General features: G+C 53.6%; 1 protein-coding gene across 1 annotated transcript in view; it reads right to left on the reverse strand.

The window, feature by feature from the left end:
• The window catches only part of DNAH1 (dynein axonemal heavy chain 1), a 74,776-nt gene that overhangs the window by 28,989 nt on the left and 18,718 nt on the right, over positions 1-27,069 (reverse strand). Inside the window, exons 8-33 of the mRNA XM_043886875.1 lie at positions 20,453-20,610; positions 19,719-19,930; positions 18,865-19,163; positions 17,019-17,169; positions 16,139-16,332; positions 15,818-16,043; positions 15,263-15,382; positions 14,805-14,887; positions 13,574-13,715; positions 12,960-13,115; positions 12,355-12,553; positions 12,002-12,255; positions 11,213-11,425; positions 9,544-9,708; positions 8,359-8,480; positions 8,099-8,204; positions 7,345-7,524; positions 6,026-6,166; positions 5,242-5,405; positions 4,894-5,007; positions 3,965-4,153; positions 3,563-3,668; positions 2,750-2,863; positions 2,156-2,305; positions 601-687; positions 278-464 (exon numbers count right to left, since the gene is read on the reverse strand). Of these exons, the coding sequence (XP_043742810.1) occupies positions 278-464; positions 601-687; positions 2,156-2,305; positions 2,750-2,863; positions 3,563-3,668; positions 3,965-4,153; positions 4,894-5,007; positions 5,242-5,405; positions 6,026-6,166; positions 7,345-7,524; positions 8,099-8,204; positions 8,359-8,480; positions 9,544-9,708; positions 11,213-11,425; positions 12,002-12,255; positions 12,355-12,553; positions 12,960-13,115; positions 13,574-13,715; positions 14,805-14,887; positions 15,263-15,382; positions 15,818-16,043; positions 16,139-16,332; positions 17,019-17,169; positions 18,865-19,163; positions 19,719-19,930; positions 20,453-20,610 (4,232 nt within the window). The remainder of the gene's footprint in view (positions 1-277; positions 465-600; positions 688-2,155; positions 2,306-2,749; positions 2,864-3,562; positions 3,669-3,964; positions 4,154-4,893; positions 5,008-5,241; positions 5,406-6,025; positions 6,167-7,344; positions 7,525-8,098; positions 8,205-8,358; positions 8,481-9,543; positions 9,709-11,212; positions 11,426-12,001; positions 12,256-12,354; positions 12,554-12,959; positions 13,116-13,573; positions 13,716-14,804; positions 14,888-15,262; positions 15,383-15,817; positions 16,044-16,138; positions 16,333-17,018; positions 17,170-18,864; positions 19,164-19,718; positions 19,931-20,452; positions 20,611-27,069) is intronic.

Below are 27,069 nucleotides of genomic sequence, written 5' to 3' on the forward strand. Positions count from 1 at the left end.
TCTGTAGAACACTCAGGCGTGTTAGAGAACTGATGAGTTTGAGGTAAAACCCCACACCTCTGGTGTCAGAAGTATTGAATGTGAGAGTGAAGGTGAAAGAGTTTTTCCTCAACTCCCATCACTTGAAGGGTCCCAGTGGAGACAGAGGCAGAGAGCCCCAGCTCACAGCATGCTTGGCCAGGCGTGAGGGACCCTGAGGCTGGACTACGAGCCTGGCGTAGCCAGACCCAGCCTTCTTCTGGTGCCCACAGGACTGTGGGGTAGGGCCAGGGCTCACCATCCACGTCCTTCAGGTTGCTCTTCTCACAGGCCTTGCGGATGGCCTTGTCCAGGATGCCATAGTCAGTATCCTCCTCCTTGATGGTGGGGAACAGGTCAGACACGATCCCAGAGAAGAGCTTGAGGTCCTCCTGCAGGAACTTGGGCACATTCACGTCTCGGATGGCCCGGAGGCAAATCAGCTCCTGCAGCAGAGGCCCAAGTCAGATGACCCTTGACCCTCAAGCTGCTCCAGAGGCCCCCTGGATCGCCCACCCCTCCTGGATCCCCACCACCAGAGCTCCCCTGGAGCCCTCGGGCACCTCTTTGAATGGAGCTCACCTCATCCATGCTGGGGTTTTCTCGCTTAAGGTTCCCGGCAGCTGAGATCACAGTCTTCACGGCTCTCATCCCGAAGTCATAGTGGTCCTGTCACCACCAAAAAGAGGAGTGGTGGTGGGCACTATCCCTCTTGGGGCTTCTGGGGAGCACTCAGCCTCCCACCTGACACCTGGCCAGGCCTCATCACCCAGCCCGTGGCTGATGTCACTCTCCCTGCAGGCTGTCAGCACCCACTCACACATCCCAGCCTGGGCTGGGCACTGCACTTCGTGCTCCTCTGGTGTCTCTGCTTCACTGCCCCAGTCGCTCTCTCCCTCTACCAGAGAAAGCACCCTGCCCGCCTCCTGGACCCTGAGGGTGAGGTGTCTGCCTTGGTCACGGCTCAGTCCCTGCGGGCCCATCCAGCATAGCGCCAAGGGCAGGGAGGCACTCAGGTTTTATTTACATTGAGAAGGAAGGAGTTTCCAACCTCTGCCACAAGAAGACTGGCCTCGATGGCCTTTGAGCTTCCTTCTAACACACATCACCTCTCTCCAGACCCACCCTCTTGACCACACTACCATGGCTTTTCCCATGTTTGCCACTGGGTCCATCTCTTTTCATTATAGAGCAGGTGTGATGGAAATATCAAGCTCACCATTTTGCCCCATGGTGTCAGACCATGAAGCTACATATACCTGGGCCCAACCCACAGACCAGCATGTTTCCCAGAAATCTTGGACTTGGATTTGGATGCAGAGACTGGGCTTGGCTTCGGGTCATCAGCACTTGGGAAGGGGTGAGTGCTTTCCAGAACCATGTGGGGGATAATGGCTCTGTTACTAGAGATTGGTGGGGGCATTTTTGAAAGCAGATGATTAGAAAGAAGGGTGTGGGGAGCTGCTCTTTTTCCTCATAATAGATTGCTCCTCTAGCCCCCATGGTTTTCGGTGGGCCCCACCGGGCCAAAGGCAAGTATAGTCTCGCAAGCCACAGAGATGGGTGCTCATGCATGAACAGGTCACCTAGAGAGCGCCCATGAGGGTGACAACAGGGACTTGTTTCTGGGACCATTAGGAAACTAAGCTGGTAGCATGTAAGCCCAGAGTCGGGGCTCATCTCTGCTACTGTAAAGGGGCAGCCTGCCTGAGACTGGAGCCCAAACAGAAAGCTCATCCACTAGTGCTGCTGCCTGAACCAGTAGCATCTACTCCTAGACATAGGCCCAGCTCACCGAGGGGCAAGCCTTGGTGCTGGGAGGCTCCAGGGGAGGTGGGGTTGGCTATCCCCCTCTGGTCCCATGCAACCTAAGTGCACCTGCTCCCCAGCCTTGGTTGTGTGATTCTTGGTCTCTGACTGGTCAACCCTCCCTTGCACCTGCACTAGCTCAGGTGGTCATCTCTTCCTGGCTCCTGCTCCAACTCCCCTGTGCACACGTGAGCCTGGCCAGGCTCCTGGCTGCTTCGGACCTCAGTGTCCTCAGCTGAGAAGTGGGGGTGTGATTCCTACCTCCAAGGGTTGTAGGGGGAAGACAGCAGCTCCCAGACCCTGGAACCTGCTCTGGGCAGGATCTCACCTGGGAACTGAGCTGCTCGGAGGACAGCTTGAAGGTGGTTGTGATCTTCTTGGCCAGCACATTGGCCTCGTTGAAGCCAAAGGAATAGAGAGAGATCTCCGCGATCATGGCATAATCCGGAACCATCATGGCCACGGGCCGGAAGAGCGCCTGGGGCACAGGGTACCCAGGTGAATGGAGAGGCCGACCTCCCTTCCCAGAGCATCACCCGCTTTCTGGACTGTCTGGTCCTCAGAAGGTGGCTGCATTGCCCTCCTCCCCTGCCAGAACTTGGATCCTCTCTCCACTGTGCCTGCCATAGTTGAGGCTTGTACTCCCCTATGCATGGATCCCTCTGCCTGTTAGAAACCAGTCCTCTGTGTTGACTTGAACCTGCCCTTGCCTTCTCTCAGGCCCTGAGGACAAGCCTGGCCCTTCCTCTCCACGGCTGGGGGACCCCTGGGCAGGAGGGCTACCATGGGAAAGCACAGTCCCTGATGTCCAGCAGCTGTGTGTCCCTGCATAAGTGTGTGAGCATCTCTGAGCCCAGGCCACAGCTCTGGTGTTTCCCAGTGCCCTGAGCAGCCTCCCAGACCAACCCAGGCCTGAACTCACCTTCAGGTTATCAGGCAGCTCGGTGCGGCCAGCGTAGCCCGGATTCATGGTAATAAACACAGCACAAGATGGCACGAGTGGGATCTCGACGCCTTCGAACATGAAGCGTTCCACCTGCGGAGGTAGGGGGTGGTTGGCATACCCGTCCCATGCTCTGGATAGTCCACTCATCCCACTGATGGTCCTGGCTATAACGGATCAGCCTGGACTGACCCCTGACCATGGATTGGCTCGTCTCCCAGGGTCTGGCCTAAGACTTCTGGTCCCAGTACCACCTCTGGCCTCCCAGGTCCCAGCTCCCTGCGGTCTTCACACATTTACTTCCACCCCCATTTCCTGACACTGATTCTCCCTAGACCTGGGCAAGCTCAGCCCTGACTAAGACCCAGGGCCCTACTGGGGCTGAGGCACCTGCCAGTGTCCCAGTTCTTGTACCCAGGAGAAGACCTCTGCCCAGCCTGAACAAAGCTAGGATGACAAATGGCTGGGGCTTTCCATGAGCGTCAGGTGTGCAGAGGGACTGCTTTGTCCACTGCAGCTTGTCCTGGGAGCTGTACCCCGGGTGGGGTAAGGAGATGGGGCCCCCTGGCTGGCTGCAAAAGTCCCCTCACAGATAGCTCTGCTAGGTGGCTGGGGGAGTGCCCAGTTCCCTGTGAGATGAGAGAGGCTGGACTCAGGGCAAGCCCCAGCACCTGGCTTCCCATCCCGCCAGTGTAGGGTGGTTGCAAGGCAGCATGGGCCGGGTGGGTACAGTTGAAGTGAAAAGGTGGTCGGTCACAGGAGACGTGGACGGAAGGATCCCCCAGAGCTCACCCGCTGTTGCTGTGCCTTCTGGATGGTGGTGATCTGCTGGGCCACCACAGACAGCACCTCGATGTCAATGCGATTGAACTCATCAAAGCAGGCCCAGGCACCAGCACTGAGGGGAAAACATCGCGGGGGCATATGAGTTCAGAGCCTCCCCCACCGGGCACCTCCAAGGACCCCTGCCGGCTGCTGGGGAGGCGACCACTGCCGCCTCTGTGGCCATCTCGGCCAGCTAAGCCACAGCCCCACCAGCCGGACCCCTTCCCAGTGCCGCCAGGGGCCGGGCCTCGACTCCTGTTGTCCCACCCCACCCCCTCCACCACCCCGCCAGGCTCCTCTTGGGGGCAGGGTCCCCACGAAAGCACGGCCCTCCCACCCTGCCTGTGCCGCCCACACACCCAGCCTCACCTGGCCAGGCCCTTGAAGAACTTGCCCATGGCCATGAAGTCGAGCTGGTCGGAGCAGTTGAACACAACCGTCTGGATGGCCAGGGCCTTGCCCAGGTCTTTCGTGGTTTCTGTTTTCCCTGTGCCGGCCGGGCCAGCTGGGGCGCCCCCAAACTTGAGGTGCAGGGCCCCAGTCAGGGTCAGGTAGCACCTGAGGGGGTGAGAGGTGACGGGCGTGGCCCTGCACCTTCTCAGGAGTCCCACAGGCTCGAGAGGGCCCCGCCTTCCGCGTCTTGGGCCCCGTGGAGGGGTAACTCCTGCCCCTCTGCGTGCTGAGGGCCCCAAGCACTCCCAGCGCTGGCTGCAGGGAACGGGGCTGGAGCCCTCAGCCACCTGACCGGCGCTCCCCACCCCGTGACCCTGCAGCGCTTGGCTCAGGGACCTGCCAGGATGGCTGACCTGTGGTCACCCTTCCTTTTTTTCCTCAAAACCCAGCGTGAGAATTCAGTTGCTACTAAATACAGGCAGCCAGAGGAAACAATCGAGTGCTTTAGAAGAGAAGTGTTCACTTTGTCAAGGGGCTCGCCCCCCGTTTCTCTCAAGTTCAGTTGCTCTGTCATGTTGAAAGGAAGATCTGACTGATAAAATCAGTAAAGCCCACACCCATTTGGTGCTTACTGAGCACCACACACGTGCTAAGAGCTTTACACGGCAGCTCAAGAAACTCTCCTGACCACCTGAAAGAGGCTGCAGAGGAAACTGAGGCCCAGGGGGCTTGAGCCACCTGCCCAAGGTCATGGAGCCCATGACGAGCAAGAGACAGTTAAAAAAACCTCAAAGCCGAGCTCCTAACGTTTGATTGCCTGGTTAATCACAGATGAACTGCACTGTGTGGGTCCTGGACTCCTGGGCCAGCCAGTGTGGGAGAGGGTGTGGGGAGGGGGGGCTCACCTGTCTGTGAGGGGCGTGATCACCAGCCTACCACTGTTGCCAAGGTACTCGTAGCCATAGATGAACTCGGCATTCACAGCCCGGATGTACAGGTTGTTATTCATCCAGTAGTACCTGGCATTGCAGAGAGATGGGTTCCCAGGGCATGTGGACCACGGGCCCCTGGGTGGGGTATGTGGTTGAGGAGAGGTGTTTCTTTGGGGGAAATGAGGGCATCGAGGCACCTGGCTTCCCCTGGGCATCGAGGTCAGCTCCAGCCTCTTGTAGCTGACTCTCCACCCTGCCCGGCCCCCTCCTGCTGCTGCTCTGGCCTGGGGATGGATGTGACTGCACTGCCTGCCCCCTCACCTCAGCTGTGAGATCCACTCAAAGTCATGCACGCTGACCACGTTCTCCTGGACCAGCTTGTTCACCACATCCTTGGCGTGGACCTCAATGACGATTAGAGCCGACAGCACAGCTCGCTGCATGCGGGACAGACTTCCCCTCACCAGTGCCACCAGGTCACTGAGCTGCAGGAGCCAGGGGACACCATCAGGGACGGGCAGGGCCATGCTGCAGGCAGGCTTTCCCTGCCTTGCTCAGGGGTGGGCTTCCGCCAGCAACAACCCCTCTCTTCTGGGGGCTTCTGGTGGTCTGGGATGGGCAGGGTGGAGGGACCAGGCAGAGAAGGGTAGGCAGGGCATTGGTCACATGGGAAGTCTGGCAGGGATGTCAATAACAATGGAGGCACACACATGCATCCATCTCCCCACTGTGTACGGTGTCCAGGGTCAGGAACGGGCCTGGCGAGGAGCCTGAGGAAGGAGCGTGGTGAGGAGCCAGTGCACAGGGCGAGGGCAGGCCACAGGACAGCCCAGGAGAGCTCCAGGTAGGAGGCTCCCACCCTGACCTTCAGGAGAGGGGCACCCGCCTGACCTCAGCACTCCCGTTAGAGCCCCCCATCCCTCCCACTGGTGTCTGGTCATGAGACACTCGTTTCAGGGGTGTCTGCCCCTCTACTCTTTGGCTCCAACCCCAGGCCCTCTTCCAGGATCAAGACATGACGAAGCTCCTGGAGGGACTGAGCTGCCTCAGGGTGTGGGGTGTTGGTGGGGAGCAGATGGTGACCCCCCACTGCCTTGAGTCTCACCTGCCGGGCGAGCTGGGGGAACAGCCGGCTGCTGAGGTTGCCAGCCTCCAGGGCCTCTTCCACCTCTAAGGTCCAATAGGTCTGACACCCGGCGATGGTCACCTGGCCAGGCCAGTTCAGAACCCACTGAGTCCTGAGCATCTGGGAAGACAACACAGGTAGGGCTGACCCAGGCAGCTGCCAGCGCCGACCCTGCACACTGTCTTTCCCTTAGAGGTCATCTGTGCTTCTGAGCTCAAAATTCCACCTCAAGAGCAGGGAAGCCTTTTAAACTTCGGGCCTCTCAGGTTGGGCAGAGTCATCACTTCCTGGGCCGTAGAGACCTGGCAGTGGAGGGGTGGGAGCCCAGGCTTGGGAAACATACATCCTGGGTTCACATCCTGACTGCCACCTGTGAATCACAGGCCCTTTGGGCAGGAAACATCTCTCAGCTGCTTTGTAGGATAAGGCTTAACCCTGAGGATAAGGGGCTCAGCTCCACCATCAGCGGTCAGCCACTGATGCTGGGGCTGAGAGAGGTCATGGGGGGACGTCCCAGCCCAGGGGCTGGCACACAGTGAGTGTTCGGAACATACCAACAGCAACTGATTATGACTAGGAACCGGTCTCACTTTTTGGAGGGTGTTTTCAGATTCCTCCCTCTGCTCCCAGAGACACTCTGGCTGACTGAGAGCAGCAGCAGTCAAGGCTGTAGTCTGAGGATGAGGCAGATGCCAACTACAAATTGGCACTTGCCAAGAGCATTACCAATGACTGAACAACAAAGGCATTTGCCATCTGCCTCTGTGGAGATTGAACCCTGTGTTGCTGCAGCTGTTGACCTTCACCACCCCATGAGGGGGCTCAGGGTGGAGTGAGGCACTCTGGGCTCCAGGGAACCTGGTGGGACGAGTATTTAGATAGGAGGATATTTTCAGGAACAGATTTTATGATCCCAATCATTGCATCTCCTCGTTATCTAGAAAAGCACTAAATCCCTTCATGATGACGACAGATCCTCATGACTCGGAGAAAACTTCTTGCAAAGTAAGCGCTTGACTGCATTAAGCTCCTGCTTCACCAAAATCGTATATACTGACCTTCCCCCACTGCCTCTTTGGAGCAGTCTCTCAGAGCTATCTGAGGTGCTGCCTCCCGGGCTGCAGGCCTCATTTTGCCCCAAATAAAACTTAACTCGCAACTCTCAAGTTGTGCATCTTTTTTAGTCAACACAGGCAGGTAACTCAGCCCTGACGATGGAGCAGAAAGGCGCTGAGAAAGGAGCCAATGGAAGGATGAGCAGGCTGGGAGGCCGCGCTGGGAGGGGTGGCGTGGCTCACCGTGGGATAGGCCTTGATGGCCCTCTCGATGATGTCCCGCACGCTGGCCTTCATGCTGTTTTCCACCTCCCGCAGCCAGTCCTCCACGTTGCTGGACGGGTAGATGGAGAAGGACAGCTGCACCTCCTCACCCTCTGCTGAGTACATATGTGTGATCTCCAGGTCCTCCTGGAACAGCAGCTGCGGGTGGGGGACAGGGAGCAGTGAGAGGGGGGTGAACCTCAGTGTGTCCAGAGGCCCTGCCCACCAGAGCCCCAGCGTGGACCCCGCCTGTGTCCTCCACCTTCAGAAGGTGGCTCTCGCCTTTGGAAGAGAGCTCCCCTTGGCTGGACCTCCCCTGATTCTTCGTGCGCAGGACGGATCTGCCTGCTGCAGCTGTGGCCCCGCCCACTCGGGCAAGGAGGCTAAGCCTGCCCTGCGAGTGCCCCCCCATTTCCCCCCTCCCAGAGGCCTGTGAGGCCTCCCTTGTAGATGAAGATGAGGAAGAGGGGATTCAGAAGCCTCTGACCTCTTGGGTTTCTCAGCCTAGCCAGCACCAGTGGATTACAGGGGGGCCAGGGCACCCCTGGATGAGCTGGGAGCAAGAGCTCCCCAACCCTGAGTTGAGGCAGCTGACCCTCCTCCCACAAGCCCCAGAGATGTCTCTGAAGGCCTGAGAACTCATCCCCTGCTGAAAAGACTTGGAGTGAGAGAAGAGATATTCTCCCTGGGATGGTGCCCTCAGGGCACCTGAGCCCTTGGCCCAGCTACCCACCTGGGTGATGTTCTCGAAGCACTTGCGCAGGTGGGGCTGCACGGCGGTGGGGTCCTTTGTCTGGGACAAGATCTCAAGCAGCTCGTCATCAGACAGGAAGTAGAATCTGCCAGGGAGACGGGGGTGAGGGCCATCAGGCAGCCCTGGGTCCCAGCTGTCCCGGTACTACTGACATCTCTGCCCCCCAGCCTGGCAGGGTACTGGGCCCCAGCCTTGAGGGCAGGCGGGAGCACAGCAGGCGTGGGCCAGGCGCCCCCGACCTGGGGAAGGCGCTCCGCTTGGTCTCCAAGTATTCGCTGAGGCCTTTCTGCACCATGTCCAGCAGCTTGTTGCAGTCCCGCAGGCTGTCCAGCAGCCTCTGGTCAGAGCACACGTTGATCACCTGTGTGGCCCGGGTCAAAGACAAACTGAAAGTGAATGTGGTCCAGCTGGAGGCAGCAAGGTGGGCTCAGAGAAGGACCCACACATGCTTCCTAGAGACTCTCAGTGAGCCTGGGAAGACAGAGGGGCAGGAAAATTGCCCTAAACCAGGGGCTGCCTCCATAATTCAAAAAGACACATGTACCCCAATGTTCATTGTAGCACTACTTACAATAGCCTAGGTGGAGCTAGTGGTAAAGAACCTGCCTGCCAATGCAGGAGACATTAGAGACGTGAGTTTGATCCCTGGGTTGAGAAGATGCTCTGGAGGAGAGGATGGCAACCCACTCCAGTATTCTTGCCTGGAGTATCCCATGGACAAAGAACCCTGATGGACTACAGTCCATGGGGCCACAAAGAGTTGGACGTGACTGAAGCGACTTAGCACAGGGGCTGCCTCCATCACTTGTGAGCCCCACAGGAAAAAAGTCTATGATTAAAAACTAGTGTTGGAATTCCCTAGTGGTCCAGTGGTTAAGAATCTGCCTTGAAATGCAGGTGACACAGGTTCGATCCCTGGTCAGGAAACTAAGATCCCACATGCTGAAGGGCAGCTAAGATCCAGTGCAACCAATGAATATTAAAAACAAGCAAGCAAAAAAAAGACTACAGTTAACCAAAGCCAAGGAATTTGTTGTTTGTTTGTTTGTTTTTGCCATGATTTGATACTTTTAATTTTCCAAGGGCACGGCTCAACTGCAGGAGGCCAGGCGGGCGGCCCTTTGACTGGCAACCACAGCCTGCAGCCCTTGGTGGTCATGATTCAAAGCCAAGGAATTTGATTTGCTGCAGGACTTGTCAGGTCCTTTAAAAATACTAATGGGGATCGCAAATCTCCAAGAGGAAAAACCATCAACTGCTGTGTTTCTGAGGCGTGTCTAAAGACTGGGGAGCCCACGCATGGGGACAACGGCCAAGACCAAAGCCTTGGACTTGTCCTCCAGTCTTTCTTGTTCAGGGAGAGATGAGACCAGGAATTTCTGCAGTGTCCCAAGTGCCCTCCTCCCGTCCCCGTGTGAGCTCACCTCCCGGTTCTCGTAGGCATTCTTCATGATCTTCCTCCAGATCCGCTCCATTGTCTGGTAGCGCTTGCTCTCCACCGGCAACTGCCGGTTGATGTCCTCGGAGCTGAAGATGGGCTCCAGGTAGAGCCAAGCCCGCTGACAGTTCAGCCACTCCTCCAGCACCTCCTGGACAGGGCGTGGACTGTCAGGGCCTAGGGTCCAAGTTGGGTCCTGTCCCCCCGACCTAGACATTTTATCCCACTAGAGTTCTGGGCAGAGCACTGGGCACCAGAGCCTGCGTCCATGGGGAAATTTCTAGGTGGTGCTGTCAGTCACAGTACTCCAGGGAACAAAGAGGCTGCATGGATGCCTGCCTTCCAGAGAAACCCCAAGTCCCCCATAGGATGTCCAGGCCTCCAACAGAGCCAGGGGAGCTGCTCTTCCTATGACAGAACCACACCCCAAGCAGCACACCATGAGGAAACAATAAAGAGCCTGGTGCATGGAAGTCCAAACTAGTCTCCTCTCCTGGGAGGACTCTGGGTCTATGACCCCAGGATTCTTTGAGGTGTACTGGGACTTGAGCTTGAGATCCCCTAAAATACTCTCTAAAACATCAGTCCACAAGTGAGCCCTCTTCACGTCACCTTCCCCTCTTGCCTCCACAATCCCCTTTCCAAATTTGTCTCTTGCCTTTCCCTATCAGTGCAAACTCATTCATTCATTCATGAGTTCTTCTCTTCTTCACGAGCTGTGTGCTGTGTCAGGCCCAGGTCAGGCCCATGTGGGCTCCAGAGGAAACAGAGGAGAGGGTGGTCCCTGCCTTCAAGGAGCCCACCATCTTCTGAACAGCCAGTTATGCCTCTGAATCACTGAGGGCCCAGCATGTGTGATGGGCTCTGTAAGGGGCACTGACCAGAAGCCTCGATGGGAACACCCCGCAGGCGGGGGGTGGTGGGGGAGTCCTTGAGGGCTGCTTGAGGCTGATCCCTGGAGGAGATGGGACTCCAGGGAGAGAGGACAGCAAAGGACGGAGACCCAGGGACAATGCTGATGATCTCAGGCCTCTCTGGGTGATCCAAAGAACAGAGAGGCAGGTCTTCCTCTCTCAGCTTCTGGCCTTCACTGGAAGTCTTTGAATAGCTACCAGGAAGGCCCCCAGGAGGAGTTGCTGGGATCACACTAGTAGGCCTGGGCCTGGAATGATCTCAGGGCTCTGCAGATAGCCCCTGGCCTCGAGAGCCCTAAAGAACAGTGATCTCCAGTGCCCTGGCACCCTCACCCCAGGGTTATGAGACAGGAGTGGGAGTAGGAAGCTCAGGGAAGAGTGGGAAGGGACACTGAGGAGCCCCAGGCCTTGTGGTGTCCAGCCCAGAGAGCCCCAAGCCTGGAGGTCCTCGCTGTCCCAAGCCCAGGCAGCACTCAGGGGTCTGGGGGCAGCTCTCGTGCTCCTCTTCCAGGGCAGCTTTGGACCAAACTCTGGCCCCACCCCCATGTTCTGAACTGCCAACTCCAGCAGCCCAACCTCAGAGATGGACAGCCCCATCCTAGTCCCCCTCCTCTGACTGAGGGGCCTGTCAGAGAGCCAGGAGCTGGGCAAAGGCACTTCACTGCTTCCAGCCCCACCATAAGGGGCCACCTTGGGACACGGCACTGGGAGGGTGGGGGAGGAGAGGGCAGGAAGGCCCACCTGGGTCAGCTTCAGCTTGGTCTCCCAGGAGTTAATGCGCTGCTCAAAGGGCTTCTTGTAGGGTGAGAAGGACATGCTCTGGGTCATGACGATGTGGTCATCGAGCAGCTGCGAGGCCTCGTCTGGGCTCTTGAGGATGTAGGTGTCCGTCTCCTTGTAGGGCATCACGTTGAACAGGATGGTGGACCACTCCTTCTCCATCTTGTCCAGAGCCTGGGGGTGGGGGGAGGGTGGCACAAGGCAGAGGCTGGGTCCCCAGAAGGAGCTGGCCCATACTGAGCAGCACTGGGCAGGGAAGGGCAGGCTTTGCTCAACCAGGACCTTCAGTGAAGCCCCCTCGGTAAACCCTCATCCTGTCTAGTCAACAAGCCCCCCATGGGCCCTCGTCGGAATCCAGGGCAGACTCGCTCTCACACGCTCTCATGCGTGTACAGGTATGCTGGGAGGCAGCTAAGTCACTGGATAGGAGCTCTGGTCCCAGTTCTAGTCTTTTACTGGTTAGGCCATCTTGGCCAATTGCCGAACCTCTCTGAGCCTTAATTTGCTCACCTGCTAAGTGAGGCAACGCTCTCAGCACATTCCTGAGGGAGGAATAACTCGAGAGGAATAACTGCATCATAACGGGGCTGGTGGACACTGTGCCGAGCACGTCACACACACATTATTAATGCACTCAATAAGATGCAGCTCATCCCTGGGGTGAGGGACCCCAGGGATGGGGCCCAGAACTGCCACCTTCCCACGCCATCAGGTGGGTGGGGCAGGGAGGCCCTGCCGGGGGCTGCCCACCTGCTCGATGGCATACTCCTTGCCGGCCACCTCAGCCACCTTGCTGATGCTCTCGATGTGGTCTTGCAGGTTCATCTCGAGGCAGCGGGCGAAGGTCAGGTTGGCCTTGGGCCTGACATTAATGTTGATCTCACTGGACAGCAAGTCCCAGTGCCGGTTCCTCATGCCAGGGTTGCGCAGCCCCTGGATCAGTGGGATGTATGGCTTGAACTCCTCGATGCGGGCCCGGATGTCTAAGGCCACGTCCTGGCAGGCTGCAGGGCAGGGCGGGCAGGGGTGAGTGGCAGCAGGCCGAGGAAGGGTGGGGGCGGGCGGCGGGGACTGGGGCGCGGGGGGCTGGCTGGGCCGCCTACCTGGGATGTCTTTGAACTGCTTCACGCACTTGTGCATGGTCTTGAAGGACTCGATGACGTTCTTCTCCAGCTGCTCTGCGTCAATGGCTGACAGGGGGTCGTTCATCCAGCTCTCGGACCAGCGCAGCCAGTCAGAGGCTGTGGTCCAGAGGTCCAGGTAGGGCTGGAACTCCTTCACCATCCTGGAGAGCTTGTCGTACTGCAGGGGCAGAAGAAATGGGGCTGGGCCGGGCTGCTCCTCCTGGGGCCCGCCTTCCTTGCTCCTGGCTGCCGTCCCTGATTCAGTCCCCAAGGACTCAGGCCTGGCCTCCCTTCTTCCTTCCCCCACATCTGGGCTCTGAGTGGCTGAGCCAGGTCTGTGCCGAGCCTCCCGCCTTCTGCTGGGGGTCCAGCCAGCCTCCTCGCCCTGGGGACCACGGGGTGGGTAAGCTCATCTCTGCAGCCTGTTCAGTCCTGCTCGCCCCCGCCTGCCCCCGCCCATCCCCGCCAAATGCCAGGGCCCTGCCAGCTGGTGGCTGGTTCCAGAGGTGGCCGCAAAGGCTGTGGGCTTCTCCTTAAACACTTCTCGGGGCTGGGGGACAGCATGCCCGGGGGAGTAGGCCTACATTGGTGATGGGCAAGCCAAAGATGCGTTCACGGTTGTTGTAGAGCATCGCCAGCTGCTGGCAGTCCTTCAGCTGCTTCTTAACCCGCCGCACCTCGTTGGCAATCTCATGCGCACGCAGAATGTCCACGTGGGTGGAGAAGCCAGCTACCACCAGCTGCGGACCAAGGAGCGAGGGATCAGGGGCTTCTGCGGCCCCACCTATGCCCATGCATCCCTGCGCACATCCAGGGAACCCGAGGTCCCCAGGGCATCAACATCTCCCAGTTCTGAGAGGACTTTCTCCCGGAGGGGGTGGTTCCTGGTTCCTCACAGGCAGCTGACTGCCCCTGGTAACATGGCAAGGTCAGATGAGACCCAGTGCCCTGAATGCCATGCCCACTCGGGCACCAGGACACAACACAAGAGCTGGGGCTCTCTGAGACCCTGAATTTCCCAGGAACTTGCTGCCTAGGCAGCTCTCTGGCCTTCACTTCATTCTTTTAGCCACTTGTTCATTTGTCCAGCAATCACTGACACAGCACCTCCTGACTGCGAGGGGCAAGGCGCAGCCCTGGAGGGGTGGGGGTTTAGTGTGTGGGGGTGTGTGTGTCTGTGTCCTCAGCCCAGCCTCACCTGCAGCCCTTCCAGCTTCTCCTGGAAGTTGTTCTGATCCATAAGTTGGATTTTGCGGAACTTCTCCTCATCTTCCAAGTGTTGCTGTCGCACCAGCTCTATCTGCCCAAGAATCTTAGCAGGCCAGTTGCTGGCAGCCCATCTGGATGGAGCGGGGGTGGGGAATGGTGGGGATGTAACACTGAAATCATGGGGCGGCAGGCCAGATTGAAGGGGAAACGGGGATCCGGGCGGCAGCTGGAGCAGCCAGGGCTGGGCAACAGGGAAGTAGAAGTGAGCCTGGAGGCAGCTGCTGCCATCCTGTGGAGTGGGGCTGCCTGGCAGGGGAAGTGGTCCCCGCCCTGGGGTCGTGGGCAACATGCAGGGGGATGCACACCCAATGTGCCCAGTGCCATGACAGGACACAGAGGGAGTGGTGGCTGATGTGAGAGAAGCCATCCTGAGTTTCCCTCTTAAACCCCAGGCCTTCAGGGGCCTCAGCTCAGATGAGGCAAAGGGCCAGTCTCTAGCCTTTATTTCCTTGGTGATCAGCCAGGGATACCAGACCTGCTTCCTTCATATCAATGCCCTCTGCCAGACTGACCTGAGGGTCCTGTGGGGGCTTCAGGGATTCTGCATGCAGGTGGCCTCAGGCTGCAGGTCCTGTGGGAGGCTGCCCTGGGCACCAGGATGTCCCACAGAGCAGGTGACTTAGGGCTCCCGGACAGGTTTCCCAGGAAATAGTGCCAGTCGCTCCCAGGCCCCAGCAACCTGGAGGCACCCCCAGTCTATATGACAGGCTGGGCAAGGGATCTCTGGGCCAGAGTAAGGCTGTCCCAACCAGAGGCCATTTCCCACGAGGCTCTTGAGCTGAGGCGGGGGGGCCAGTGCTCCTCCCAGGGGCCACCCAGCAGGCTGGGCCTTGCCTTTTCTCTGTGCTCCCAGGGACCCTCAAGGGCCTCAACCACAAACAAGGGGATTGTAAGCCCAGAGGTCACATGTGTATCAGCAATGATGGGATAGAGGATGGAGATAGGCTGGGGGCAGCAGGGTCCCCAGACCAAGGGGGCCAGACTTCCTTCTGCCCCACTGGCCAGATGGCCCTGGTCCATGTGGAGCCACAGCCTCTAGCATCTCAGCAGGGCATCTCTGGTGTGACCGCATGGCCTACAGCCACCGTGGTGCAGTACCTCTTTCCCCTACCTCCTGCTACCCACCACCCACTTGGTGTGGGGACCAACCTCCCACTCACTTGTCATTGAAGTCATCGGTGCTGAGGTTGTAAAGGAATTCATCCATGACCTGGTAGTCGCTCATGATCTTCACAATCCGCTCCTGCATGTACAGGCAGCCATGAAAACTACGTGTGCCTGGGAGGTGGGAGGATAACTGGGACCAGGCTCCCCAGAGTGGTTGGGTGCTATGGAGAGGCTGCCCTCTTTCGGAGAGGTGAGGCCCAGGATGGTGGAGGAGATGCCAGCTGCAAGGCTAGCTTTGAGCTTGGGGGTCCTGGGGCCATGGCCACCACACCTCCACCCTCCGGCCCCCGACCCATGCCCTCTGCCCTGCTGACCTCCCAGACAGCAGAGCTCTGAATCTCCATCGTGCACCCAGCCTCCCAACCCTCAGAGCCCAGTTGTTCTCTGTGTGTCTACCTCACTCCCAGCTTCCTGGCTCCTGCTCCTCCAGCTCCCAGCGGGCCCACCTCACCTCCAGCCCCACCAGCTTCTCGGGGATGCCCTTCATCCACTCGCGAAGCTCAGCCAGCTCCTCAATGCTGTTGGGCTTCTCGTAGATCTTGCGACTGATGCTGCGGAATTCTTCGCAGATCTGGCAGGAGGGGGAGGGCTCTGGGGAGGCCGTGGGCCTCTTCCTTGCCTTCCCAGGGCTCTGCTCCTCCTTCTTGGTCTCCCACCCCACCACATTCTTCAGTGCAATCTGAGAAGGGGTACTCCCTGCCAGCTCACTGGGGAGCTGAGGGTCACCCAGCACGTCCCCTCCTCCCCAGCCTCCTGCACCAGCACCACACCCTCAGCTCTGTGAACTGATCCGTCTCAGGGGGTTCCTTGTGAGGGGTCCCCAGGTCTGTACAAGTCCAGGGAAACAGAGAGCAGCCCCCACCTCCTGGGACCTCTCATGGGGACCCTTGGCAGGGTTGAGGCAAGGAGACTTCCAGACCCTTCCATCAACACCCCTAAGCCTCACTCTGCACGCATGGGTACACATGCTGCTGCAGTCGCTGGGGCCGGGCAGGCAGGCACTTACGTCATCCACCTCCTTGTGCAAGTTCTTGGCCAGGATATCCAGCATGGAAGTGGCCAGGGCCTTGCGCTTCTTAGACAGGCTCTGCTTGACGTTGTCCACGCTGATGTAGAAGGGCCCGATGATGATGCTGCTGGGCAGCGAGCTGTCCAGGACCTCTTTCTCGTGCAAGTGGGTGAGCACCACCTCCCGCACCTCCTCAGCTGACGGGCACTGGGTCTGGAAGGCCCTGGGGACAGCAGGCACCCACGAAGGGCAGAGGGTGGTGAGAGGATGTGCAGGGGTCACCCAGATAGGCAGACACGCTCCAACGCGCACACGCACTTGAGGAAGGTGTTGACATCGTTGTTGTTCAGCTCCAGGTACTTTCTGAACTCCCTGGCATAGGCCTGCAGGGGGATCATGGCCTTGCGCACTGCGTTGGCAATGACGGCCCGCAGCTCTTCCACCAGCGGCTCATGAAGCCCCACTGACTCCAGCAGGGGGTCGCCACTGATGAAAATGTCCTCCATCACCAGCTGCGGGCGAGGGGGAAGGGGCACAGAGCCACATGAACCACGGGGCAGGTGGGCAGAGGGGTGGGAGTGTGGTTCAGACTGAGTGGGCAGCAGTCTGGGGATGGTGGTGAGGGGAGAGGGTTTCCTGTTGGGTCCCCTAGATGGGGCTATGGACTAACACAAGGCGGGAAGCCCTGGGATGCCCCCTGAGGGGCAGCATCTTCCTCTGCCTTCCCTGGCTCAGCCCCAGGACAATGAGACAACCACGTCGCTGGTGGCTCTAAGCAGCAAGTGAAAGAAAAGGGGACTGGGTTACAGAGGCTCTGGCGTGGCGGGCTGTGCTGTGACGAGGAATGAGGGCTTTTGAGAGGGGTCCTGAGAGTGGAGGTGCATTTGTGTCTATATCCTGAAGGGAAGAGAGAGGTCAGGAGCTGGGTGGGATCTGGGTCAGATACAGCTGTGGCAGGAGTGAGCGAGCCTCACTCCAGTTGCAGGTCTGACTCTTTGCAGCTAGGTGAGCTTGGGCTTCTCCAAGCCTCCCCTACAGAATGGGGATATTAGTGGTTCCCCACTGGCTGGTGGTGGGGACTAAATGAGCTATTCAAGAATTACAGGGCTGAGCACATTGCCAGCTAGGTGGGAGGCCCATAGTGGAGGTGAGCTGCCTGGACGCTATGGCAGCACCCAGGCATGAGTACCCACTGTACCTTCTCCAGCTGGGGCACTGTGTGGGTGGCCAGGATGCCCTTGTCAAAGAGGTTGAGCAGAGAAGTCTCAAACTGCTCCAGCGGTGTGCTGTAGTGCACCCCCGAGGTGTCTAGCACCAGGTCCACGATGAACAGGGGGTTCTTGCGGGGCCTGTAGGGACAATGGCCAGGGGGAGGAAGGTGGCAATTGTGGGCAGGGGCTGGAAGAGGCATGCACACAGGAGGCGCAGCCCCTGCCTGTGCTGCCGGTCTGATGGCTCCGGAGCTTCTCCATGAGCGAGACTTGCCTCTGCCCTCTTCCCAGAAACTGCAAGTTACCAGAGAGAAAGACCCAGACCAGCCAGACAGGCTCCTCTGTTCCAGCCACTTGCCCAGAGGCCCATGGGCACCAGGGAGAGGGAGGACCTCCACATGGTCCCGAGGTCATCAGGGCAGGTTAGCCAGACCCTGGGCACTTGTGGCACCCACGCTTTCCCTGGGAGCCCACCACCCTTAGCTCCAGACGCCCCATCACAGGCAACGACCCTCAAGCCTGGATCCCCACTGAGCCATTCCATGCTCTGGATTGCTACTGCCCTGACCTTGAATGAGCATCTCAGACATTCCATGTTCCCTGCCTCTCACCAGCCCCCACAAGGGTTCAGTGAACCCTAGGAGTCAGCCCTGCCTCCTCCCCAAACACGTCTGCCCTCCCCCAGCACTGCGGCCCACTCACTGCCCCAATCTGCCCTACCAGCCCATTGCTCTGTGTCTAGACAAGGGCCAGGGCCATGGTCTGACCGCTCTTCTGCCTCGCTCATCCTCAGAAACTCAAAGCATGGTTGTGGAGTGTAGTTCAGATTGTTATTCCCCTCTGATGGCTGCTGACCACATTTAAAATAAATCCAGCCCCTTACCATGACCCCAGGAGGCTCTGCATGGTCTGGCCTGGTCCCTGCAACCTCTCTTGTGTTGTCCTGACCAGCTCTCCCTGCCTTCCCTACTCCAGCTGTAGCCACTGGCCTTTCCTTCTGTGACGGCTCCAAGTTCTCTCTCCCTTCCGTGACTCTGCCTGGTGCCCCTTCCCCAGCATCCCCTGACCGGGTTGCCTCTCATCCTCAGTTCCTGGCTCAGATGCCACGCCCTCTCTGACCCCCTGCCAATGCCCCCTCTCCCAGGTCTGTCACAGTCCCCGCCAAGACCAAGAACTGTATCTGTTTATTTCTTTGCTTGCTGTCTGTGCCCAGGTGAGAGCAGGGGCCGCGCCCTTCTTGATCCCCTAGAAACTTGCCTAATGCATGGCAACTGCTCAGAAAACATTTCTCGGGTTTTCTTGGTGGTCCAGTGGTTAAGAATCCGCCTGCCAAAGCAGGGGACACCAGTTTGATCCTGGGTCCAGGAAGATCCCACACAAAGTGGGGCAATTAAGCCCGTGCATCACCACTACTAAAGCCCGCGTGCTCTAGAACCCGTGCTCCACAAGGGAAACCACTGCAGTGAGAAGCCCAAGCACTGCAACTAGAGAGTAGACCCTGCTCCCCTCAACTAGAGAATGCCTGCGTCCAGCAGTGAAGACCCAGCACAGCCAAAGATAAAAGTAAATAAATAAAATAAACACTTCTCAATGGAGGAACTCAGTGGCTAACTAAGAGATGGAGGTCACCAGAAGACACACCAGCCGGAGGTGCTGGGACATCCCCCAGCAACCAGGGGAGCAACCCCTATCCCTGGCATCCAGGACTGGGCAGAGCTGGGCACCCTGCCCCTGGCGGCCCCAGTCCCCCCAACGCTGCACTGCCCTAGCCACCGGCGCCTGAGAAAGAACAGTTCCGGTGGCGATAGGTGGCTCTGCCCAGCCAACCCCTACCTGTAGGGGCTGTTTATTAAGTCTTCGCCCCAGACCATGTCGTCCGCGCAGTCGAGCACGCTGCAGCAGGCGTCGCTGATGAACTGCGAGAAGCTGCTGAGCGAGTCCTGCACCAGGAAGCGCAGCGTGTCCTGCAGCATGTACTTGAGCAGCTCCATCAGCTTGCGCAGCTTCGACATGAGGTACACCTCCCAGTTGGTCTCGTAGAGGTTGTACCAGCCTTTGCTCATGTCGCGGAGGCTGCTGCGCATGGCCACCTTGAGCGTGCTGATCCAGCTGTCCTTGAGGAACATCTGCACCTGCGGGGCCACGGCTGGCATCACGGGGCCACCTGATGGAGGGGCCTGCCGCCCACAGCCACCACGGTCGGGGGTGGGGGTGCCTCCGGACTCAGACGACCGTCCCCAGACCCCAGCTTACTGCCAAGCCCTGCCAACCAACACCCCCTGCCTGCCTCCCCACCGGGGACTGGGGCATGTCGGGGAGGGGAGAGGGGAAGGAGGGAGGGGCGGCAGAAGCTGGGCTTTCCCACCACGGAGAATGAGACAGACAGAGACAGCGAGGCAGAGTGGAGCTGAGAGAAGACGCTTTCCTCCTAGTCCTGCTGGTACCTGTCTCCCTTGACACTGTACACCCCTCGCCCCTCACACTCTCATGCTCGGGGGGATACAGGGGTACATGGGGTGCCCATTCTCTTGCAAGGTCTAGGAAGAGGGAAGGCCTGGTTTCAAGGAAAACAGGAGATCTCAGCTGATGGACCCCCTCCCCCAGGGCTTCCCAGGACCCCTGTCTGTGTCCAACGGCTCCGAGGCCCTGGCCCGCTGCCACCCTCCGTCCCCTGGAGGCCCACACACCTGGGAGAAGGTCTGCGACTGGATCTGCTCGAACTCCTCCAGGCGGCTGTACTTGGAGAGGCTCGAGTGGAAGAGGGACATGGTGGTCACCTTGTTGCACTCGGCCCGCACCTTGCTGAGGGCCGTGATGACCTCCGACCGTGTGAGCAGGGACACGAAGGTGAAGTCTGCCTTCTGTTCCAGGAAAGGGTACTTGGGTACACTCACCAGCCCTGCCGGGGTGGGGGGGAACAAGGGCCAGTGTCAGACCAGCCTTGGATGGACCAGGGATCAGGGCCAATCTCTCAGGTAATGATGGGGAGACAATTCCTGCCTCCTCCCCAGAAGAGACACCCATGTCCCTGGAAACTCTTCTTCCCCATCACCTTACCTGGGTGACCCCAAGGTCCTGCAGTGAAGTGCCCATTCTGGGATGGGTAAACCAATTCCCTCCAGGTGACTCTGGGTCACAGGCCCCTTCAAGGTGGGTAAGAACCGTGGGCTCCCTCCCCACCCTGGCTCACTCACCCTGCACACAACCCCTGGGCCCATCCATTTACCCAGTCATTTCTGCACCAGAATTTTCAGAAGCACTTTCTTCCACCACCACCTGCTCCCTGACCCTAAACCCCAGCTCTCCAAGCAGGTGGGAAAACAAGGAGATGCGTTCTGGCGACAGGAAGGTCCCAGAGAGAGGGGCGGGAAGGCTCTGGCCGAGGGTGGCCGTGGGACCACCTTTGCCCAGCCACGCTCACCTTGCCTGGGCACCCTCTCCTCCTCCTTCTCAGGCAGAGTCACGTAGGAGAACGTCTCCGGCTTTGAGGAGACGATTTTGTCAAAGTTGATCTTGTTCATGCTGCGCTCGTAGTCCAGGTTTACTTCCCTAGAGAGGTTGCTGAGGTGCTCCAGAACCCTGCCCATAGGGAGTGGAGGGGGCAGAGTCAGCGAGCTCCACACACCCTGCCACCCACGCGCTGCAGGCCGGCTGCGCTCCAGGCTCTGCCCTGCCACGGACCTGGGGATATGAGTTTAGGGTGTCCCCTCTGCATTCTTGGGTGCACCTTTGTAATTTAGAGCCAAAGATATTCTAAATGATACAAAACTTAAGAAATGGAATTATGGACAACCAAGGTAACGATGGTGACATTCATTCAACTCTCCCCGGATACTTTTTTTTTAAAAGAAAAGGAAATGCAAAGCAAGAAGAACAAATAACATTTACCAAAACCTACACCTTTAGCATAACTAGAATAAAGAGAACATCCAAACCCACATGACCTTCAAGTAGAAAAATAAACATCAACTCACAGTGCACTGTCACTCACACTCCAGCTGCAAGCCTTCATGCAGAACAAGGGAAGTCTGAAGAAAACTTCAGGGAGGGAAGTGTGGTAGCCCCAAGATGGATCTAAAATCCTTCCAGAAAGAGAAAAAGTTTCCTAACTGCAAAAATACCGAACAGAGTACATCAGGGCACTTACTAAAAGGGACTCCGAGGCGCACGTTCAAGGCAGGAGCCTCTGAAAGGCATGACTTACAAAGGGGGAAGGTAACAGGAAAGGGGTCTTTTGGAGACTGGGAGTGTGAGGCAGCTAGAAAAACAAGTGAAAATTAAGAGTCCTGCAAGAGAGAACAAAATCCTGGAGGACACACGACTCTCCCCGCCTCCCTACCAGAAACATAGACACACACACACACACACACACACACACACACACCCCCATGGCCATGTATTTTTTTTAAAAAATTAATAAGCCAGTTTGCTATACTAACACAAGAGGGCGCACTGGAACTACAAATCTTGTACATCTTTCCAAATCCATGAAATGAGTAGGTGAAAGACTGTATATAAAGCTACTGTAAGAAAAAGAAAACACCTTACTTGATGAAAATTCTCACATACCTTTCAAGAAAGATAAAGCAGAGGAAAACTAATACAACACTTCAAACTAAAGTGTATCTTTTCAAACGCGCATTTGGACATACTAAAAAATAAAACATGGGTATAGGCAAATAATAGGAAGAAAAGAAATGATATTTAGTTGGACTCATTGAAAAATAGAACTAAATTATCTAATTAAGGAAAGCTAAATTATTATAAGGTGTCCAAGGAAGAATACAGTCAAATTTAAAAGGTAATAAAATACATATAAGAAAGTTAGTAATATAACCAAGAGAACAAAGATGAGAAGAAGAAAGAACAGAAAAGGATCAGAAAGTTGTTGAATTAAAAACAGACAAAAATAAATAAATAAATAAAAACAGGCAGAGTGCCCCTGACCCTGCAGCAGGCCATCGCCAACCCATGTCTCCGCTGGAGACTCCAGGACACTCACAGTACACTCTAACTCTTACGACCAAAATCAATTGAAGCCTGGCAGGAAAGACAAGGGTGGCATTTAGGAGGTCTCTATCACAGTCCAAGAGAGGATGATAGTTAAGTCTGGACTATGGAGAAAGTAACAGAGATGAAAGAAGGCTGGAACCGATGAGGAAACTGAAGGTCACAGAAGTGGAGCAGTTTGCCTGCACCTGTGGAACTAACAAGGGGCCACCCCAGCCTTTAAACTGTCATCACACTTGGAAACCACAGTGTTACACACATGGTCATATTCAATTCTCTGTCAATAAGACCCTGATAAAAACTCTGGGCCCCGGGGATTCAGAGATCAAGCCCTGAACCTTTGGAGTGGGAGCACTGACTCCGAGACCCTAGACTACCAGAGATCTAACCCTAGGGAGTATCAAACAGTGAGAACTCACACAAAGGAAACCACCTGAATGCAAGACCCGGCATCACCCAACCACCAGTAGCACCCGGTGCAGGACACCTCACCTAAACAACAAACAAAACAAAAGTACAGATCCAGTCATCAGCAGACAGGATTACCACCTCACTCAGCCTTGCCCATCAGAGGAAGAACAAACAAACAAAAACTCAGCACAAATCTCACCCTATATGAAGCTTACACAAACCACTGGACCAAACTTAGGAGGGAAAAAACCAAAAGGAAAAAAGAATTCAACCTTGAAGCCTGGGAAAAGGAGACCTCAAACACAATAAGTTTAAAAAAATAATGAAACAGCAGAGAAATATTACATAAATGAAGAAGCAAACTAGAAACACAGAAGTCCAAATAAATGAAGAGGAAACAGGCACACTACCTGAAAAAGAATCCAGAATAATAATAGTAAAGATGATCAAAAACCTTGAAAACAAAATGGAGAAAATGCAAGAATCAATTAACAAAGACCTAAACGAATTAAAGAATAAACATACAAACAACACAATTACTGAAATTAAAAATACTCTAGAAGGAATCAATAGCAGAATATCTGAAGCAGAAGAACAAATCAGTGAGCTGGAAAATAAAATGGTGGAAATAACTTCTGAAGAGCAGAATGAAAAGAACTGAGGATAGTCTCAGAGACCTCTGGGACCATATCAAAAGCACAAACACTCAAATTATAGGGGTTCCAGAAGAAGAAGAGAAAAAGAAAGGGTATGAGAAAATTTTTGAAGAGATTATAGTTGAAAATTTCCCCAACATGGAAAAGGAAATAGTTCATCAAATCCAAGAGGCACAAAGAGTCCCATTCAGGAGAAACCCAAGGAGACACATGCCAAGACATATATTAATCAAACTAACAAAGACTAAACACAAAGAAAGAATATTAAAAGCAGCAAGGGAGAAGCAACAAGTAACATACAAGCGAAACCCCATACGCTTAACAGCTGATCTTTCAGCAGAAACTCTGCAGGCCAGAAGGGAATGGCAGGATATATTTAAAGTACTGAAAGTGAAAAATCCAGAACTAAGATTACTGTAACCAGCAAGGAACTCATTCAAAATTGATGGAGAAATCAAAAGCTTTTCAGACAAGCAAAAGTTAAGAGAATTCAGTACCACCAAACCAGCTTTATAACAAATATTAAAGGGACTTATATACGCAAGAACTTCAAGAGAAGAAAAAAGATCTACAAAATCAACACCAAACAATTAAGAAAATGGCAATAGGAGCATATATGTCAATAATTACTTTAAATGTAAATGGATTAAATGCTCCAACCAAAAGACACAGACTGGCTGAATGGATACAAAAACAAGACCCATATATATGCTGTCTGCAAGAAACCCACTTCAGACCTAAAGACACATATAGACTGAAAGTGAGAGGATAGAAAAATATATTCCATGCACATGGCAAGCAAAAGAAAGCTGGAGTAGCAATCCTCATATCAGACAAAGTAGGCCTTAAAATAAAGAATATTACAAGCAATAGGGAAGGACATTACATAATGATCAATGGCTCAATCCAAGAGGAAGATATAACAATTGTAAATATCTATGCACCCAACATAGGAGCACCTCGATACGTAAGACAAACGTTAACAGACATAAAAGGAGAAACTGACAGTAACACAATAATAGAAGAAGACTTTTAACACCCCACTCACACCAAAGGACAGATCATCAAAACAGAAAATTAATAAGGAAACACAAGTCTTAAATGATATATTAGATGAGATGGATCTCATTGATATCTTCAGGACATTCCATTCAAATGCAGAAGAAGAATACACCTTCTTCTCAAGTGCACATGGAACATTCTCCAGGATAGACATCTTGGGTCACAAATCAAATCTCAGTAAACTTAAGAAGACTGAAATCGTATCACACATCTCTGACCACAACGCTATGAGACTAGATATCAATTATGAGAAAAAAAAACTATAAGAAACACAAATACATGGAGATTAAACAACACATTTCTAAATAACCAACAGGTTACTGAAGAAATCAAAAGAGAAATTAAAAAATTTCTAGAAACAAATGACAATGAAAACACGACAACTCAAAACCTATAGGATGCTGCAAAAGCAGTTCTAAGAGGGAAGTTTATAGCAATACAATCCTACCTCAAGAAACAAGAAAAACTCGAATAGACAACCTAATTTTACACCTAAAACAACTGGAAAAAGAAGAACAAAAAACCTCCAAAATTAACAGAAGGAAAGAAATCATAAAGATCTGAGCAGAAATAAATGGAAGAAACAATGGAAAAGATTAATAAAACTAAAAGCTAATTCTTTGAGAAGATAAACAAAACTGACAAACCTTTAGCTAGGCTCATCAAGAAAAAAAGGGAGAAGAATCAAATCAACAAAATTAGAAATGAAAAAGGAGAGGTTACTAAAAATGAAAATGCAGAAATACAAAGGATTATAAGAGACTATTATGAACAACTATATGGCAATAAAATGGATAACCTGGAAGAAATGGATAGATTCTTATAAAAGTTCAATCTTGCAAGACTGAACCAGGAAAAAAATAGAAATTATGAACAACCCAATTACAAGCATTGAAATTGAAGCTGTGATCAAAAATCTCCCAAAAAACAAAACCCAGGACCAGATGGCTTCACAGGAGAATTCTATCAAACATGTAGAGAAGAGCTAATGCCTATCCTTCTAAAACTCTTTCAAAAAATTGCAGAGGAAGGAACACTTCCAAGCTCATTCTATGAGGCCACCATCACCCTGATACCAAAACCAGACAAAGACAACACAAAAAAAGAAAACTACAGGCCAATATCACTGATGAACATAGATGCAAAAATCCTCAACAAAATTTTAGCAAACAATTCAGCAACACATCAAGAAGCTCATATACTATGATAAAGTTGGGTTTATTCCAGGTATGCAAGGATTCTTCAATATATGCAAGTCAATCAATGTGATACACCATATTAACAAATAGAAACATAAAAACCATATGATAATCTCAATAGATGCAGAAAAAGCCTTTGGCAAAATTCAGCACCCATTTATGATTAAAACTCTTCAAAAAATGGGCATACAAGGAACCTTCCTCAACACAGTAAAGGCCATATAGGATAAGTCTATAGCAAACATTATTCTCAATGGTGAAAAATTGAAAGCATTCCCCCTAAGATCAAGAACAAGACAAGGGTGTCTACTTCCACCACTATTATTCAACATAGTTCTGGAAGTTCTAGCAACAGCAATCAGAGAAGAAAAAGAAATAAAAGGAATCCAGATCAGAGAAGAAGAAGTAAAGTTCTCACTGTAGATGACATGATACTGTACATAGAAAACCCTAAAGATAGTATCAGAAAATTACTAGAGCTAATAAGTGAATTTAGCAAAGCTGCAGGATACAAAATCAATAATACATAGAAATCCCTTGCATTTCTATATACTAACAATGAAAAACCAGAAAGAGAAATTAAGGAATCAATCCCATTCACCATTGCAACAAAAACAAATAAATATCTAGGAATAAACTTACCTAAGGAGACAAAAGAACTGTACACAGAAAATTACAAGACACTGATGAAAGAAATCAAAGACAACATAAACAGATGGAGAGATATTCCATGTTCCTGGGTAGGAAGAATAAATATTGTGAAAATGACTCTACTACCAAATGCAATCTATAGATTCAATGTGATCCCTATGAAATTACCAATGGCATTTTTCACAGAACTAAAACAAAATATTTCACAGTTCATATAGAAACACAAAAGACCCCGAACAGCCAAAGTAATCTTGAGAAAGAAGAATGGAGCTGAAGGAATCAACCTTCCTGACTTCAGATTATACTACAAAGCTACAGTCATCAAGACAAGATGGTACTGGCACAAAAACAGAAATATAGACCAATGGAACAAGATAGAAAGCCCAGAAATAAACTTATGCACCCATGGGTACCTTAATTTTGACAAAGGAGGCAAGAATATACAATTGGGCAAAGACAGACTCTTCAATAAATGATGCTGGGAAAACTGGACAGTTACATGTAAAAGAATGAAATTAGAACTCTTCCTAACACCATACACAAAGATAAACTCAAAATGGATTAAAGACCTACATGTAAGATCAGAAATTATAAAACTATTAGAGAAAAACATAGGTAGAACACTTGATGACATAAATCAAAGCATGACCCACCTCCTAGAGTAATGGAAATAAAAACAAAGGTAAACAAGTGAGACCTGATTAAACTTAAAAAGCTTTTGCACAGCAAAGGAAACTATAAGCAAGATGAAAAGACAACCCTCAGAATGGGAGAAAATAAAAGCAAATGAAACAACAAGCAGCTCATACAACTCAATGCCAGAAAAACAAACAACCCAATCAAAAAGTGGGAAAAAGACCTAAACAGATATTTCTCCAAAGAAGACATACAGATGGCTAACAGACACATGAAAAAATGCTCAACATTGCTCATTATTAGAGAGATGCAAATCAAAACCACAATGAGATATCACCTCACACCAGTCAGAATGGCCATCATCAAAAAGTCTACAAACAATAAATGCTGGAGAGGGTGCGGATAAAGGGGAA

Source organism: Cervus elaphus, chromosome 24 (assembly GCF_910594005.1).
Source record: "Cervus elaphus chromosome 24, mCerEla1.1, whole genome shotgun sequence".
NCBI lineage: Eukaryota > Metazoa > Chordata > Mammalia > Artiodactyla > Cervidae > Cervus > Cervus elaphus.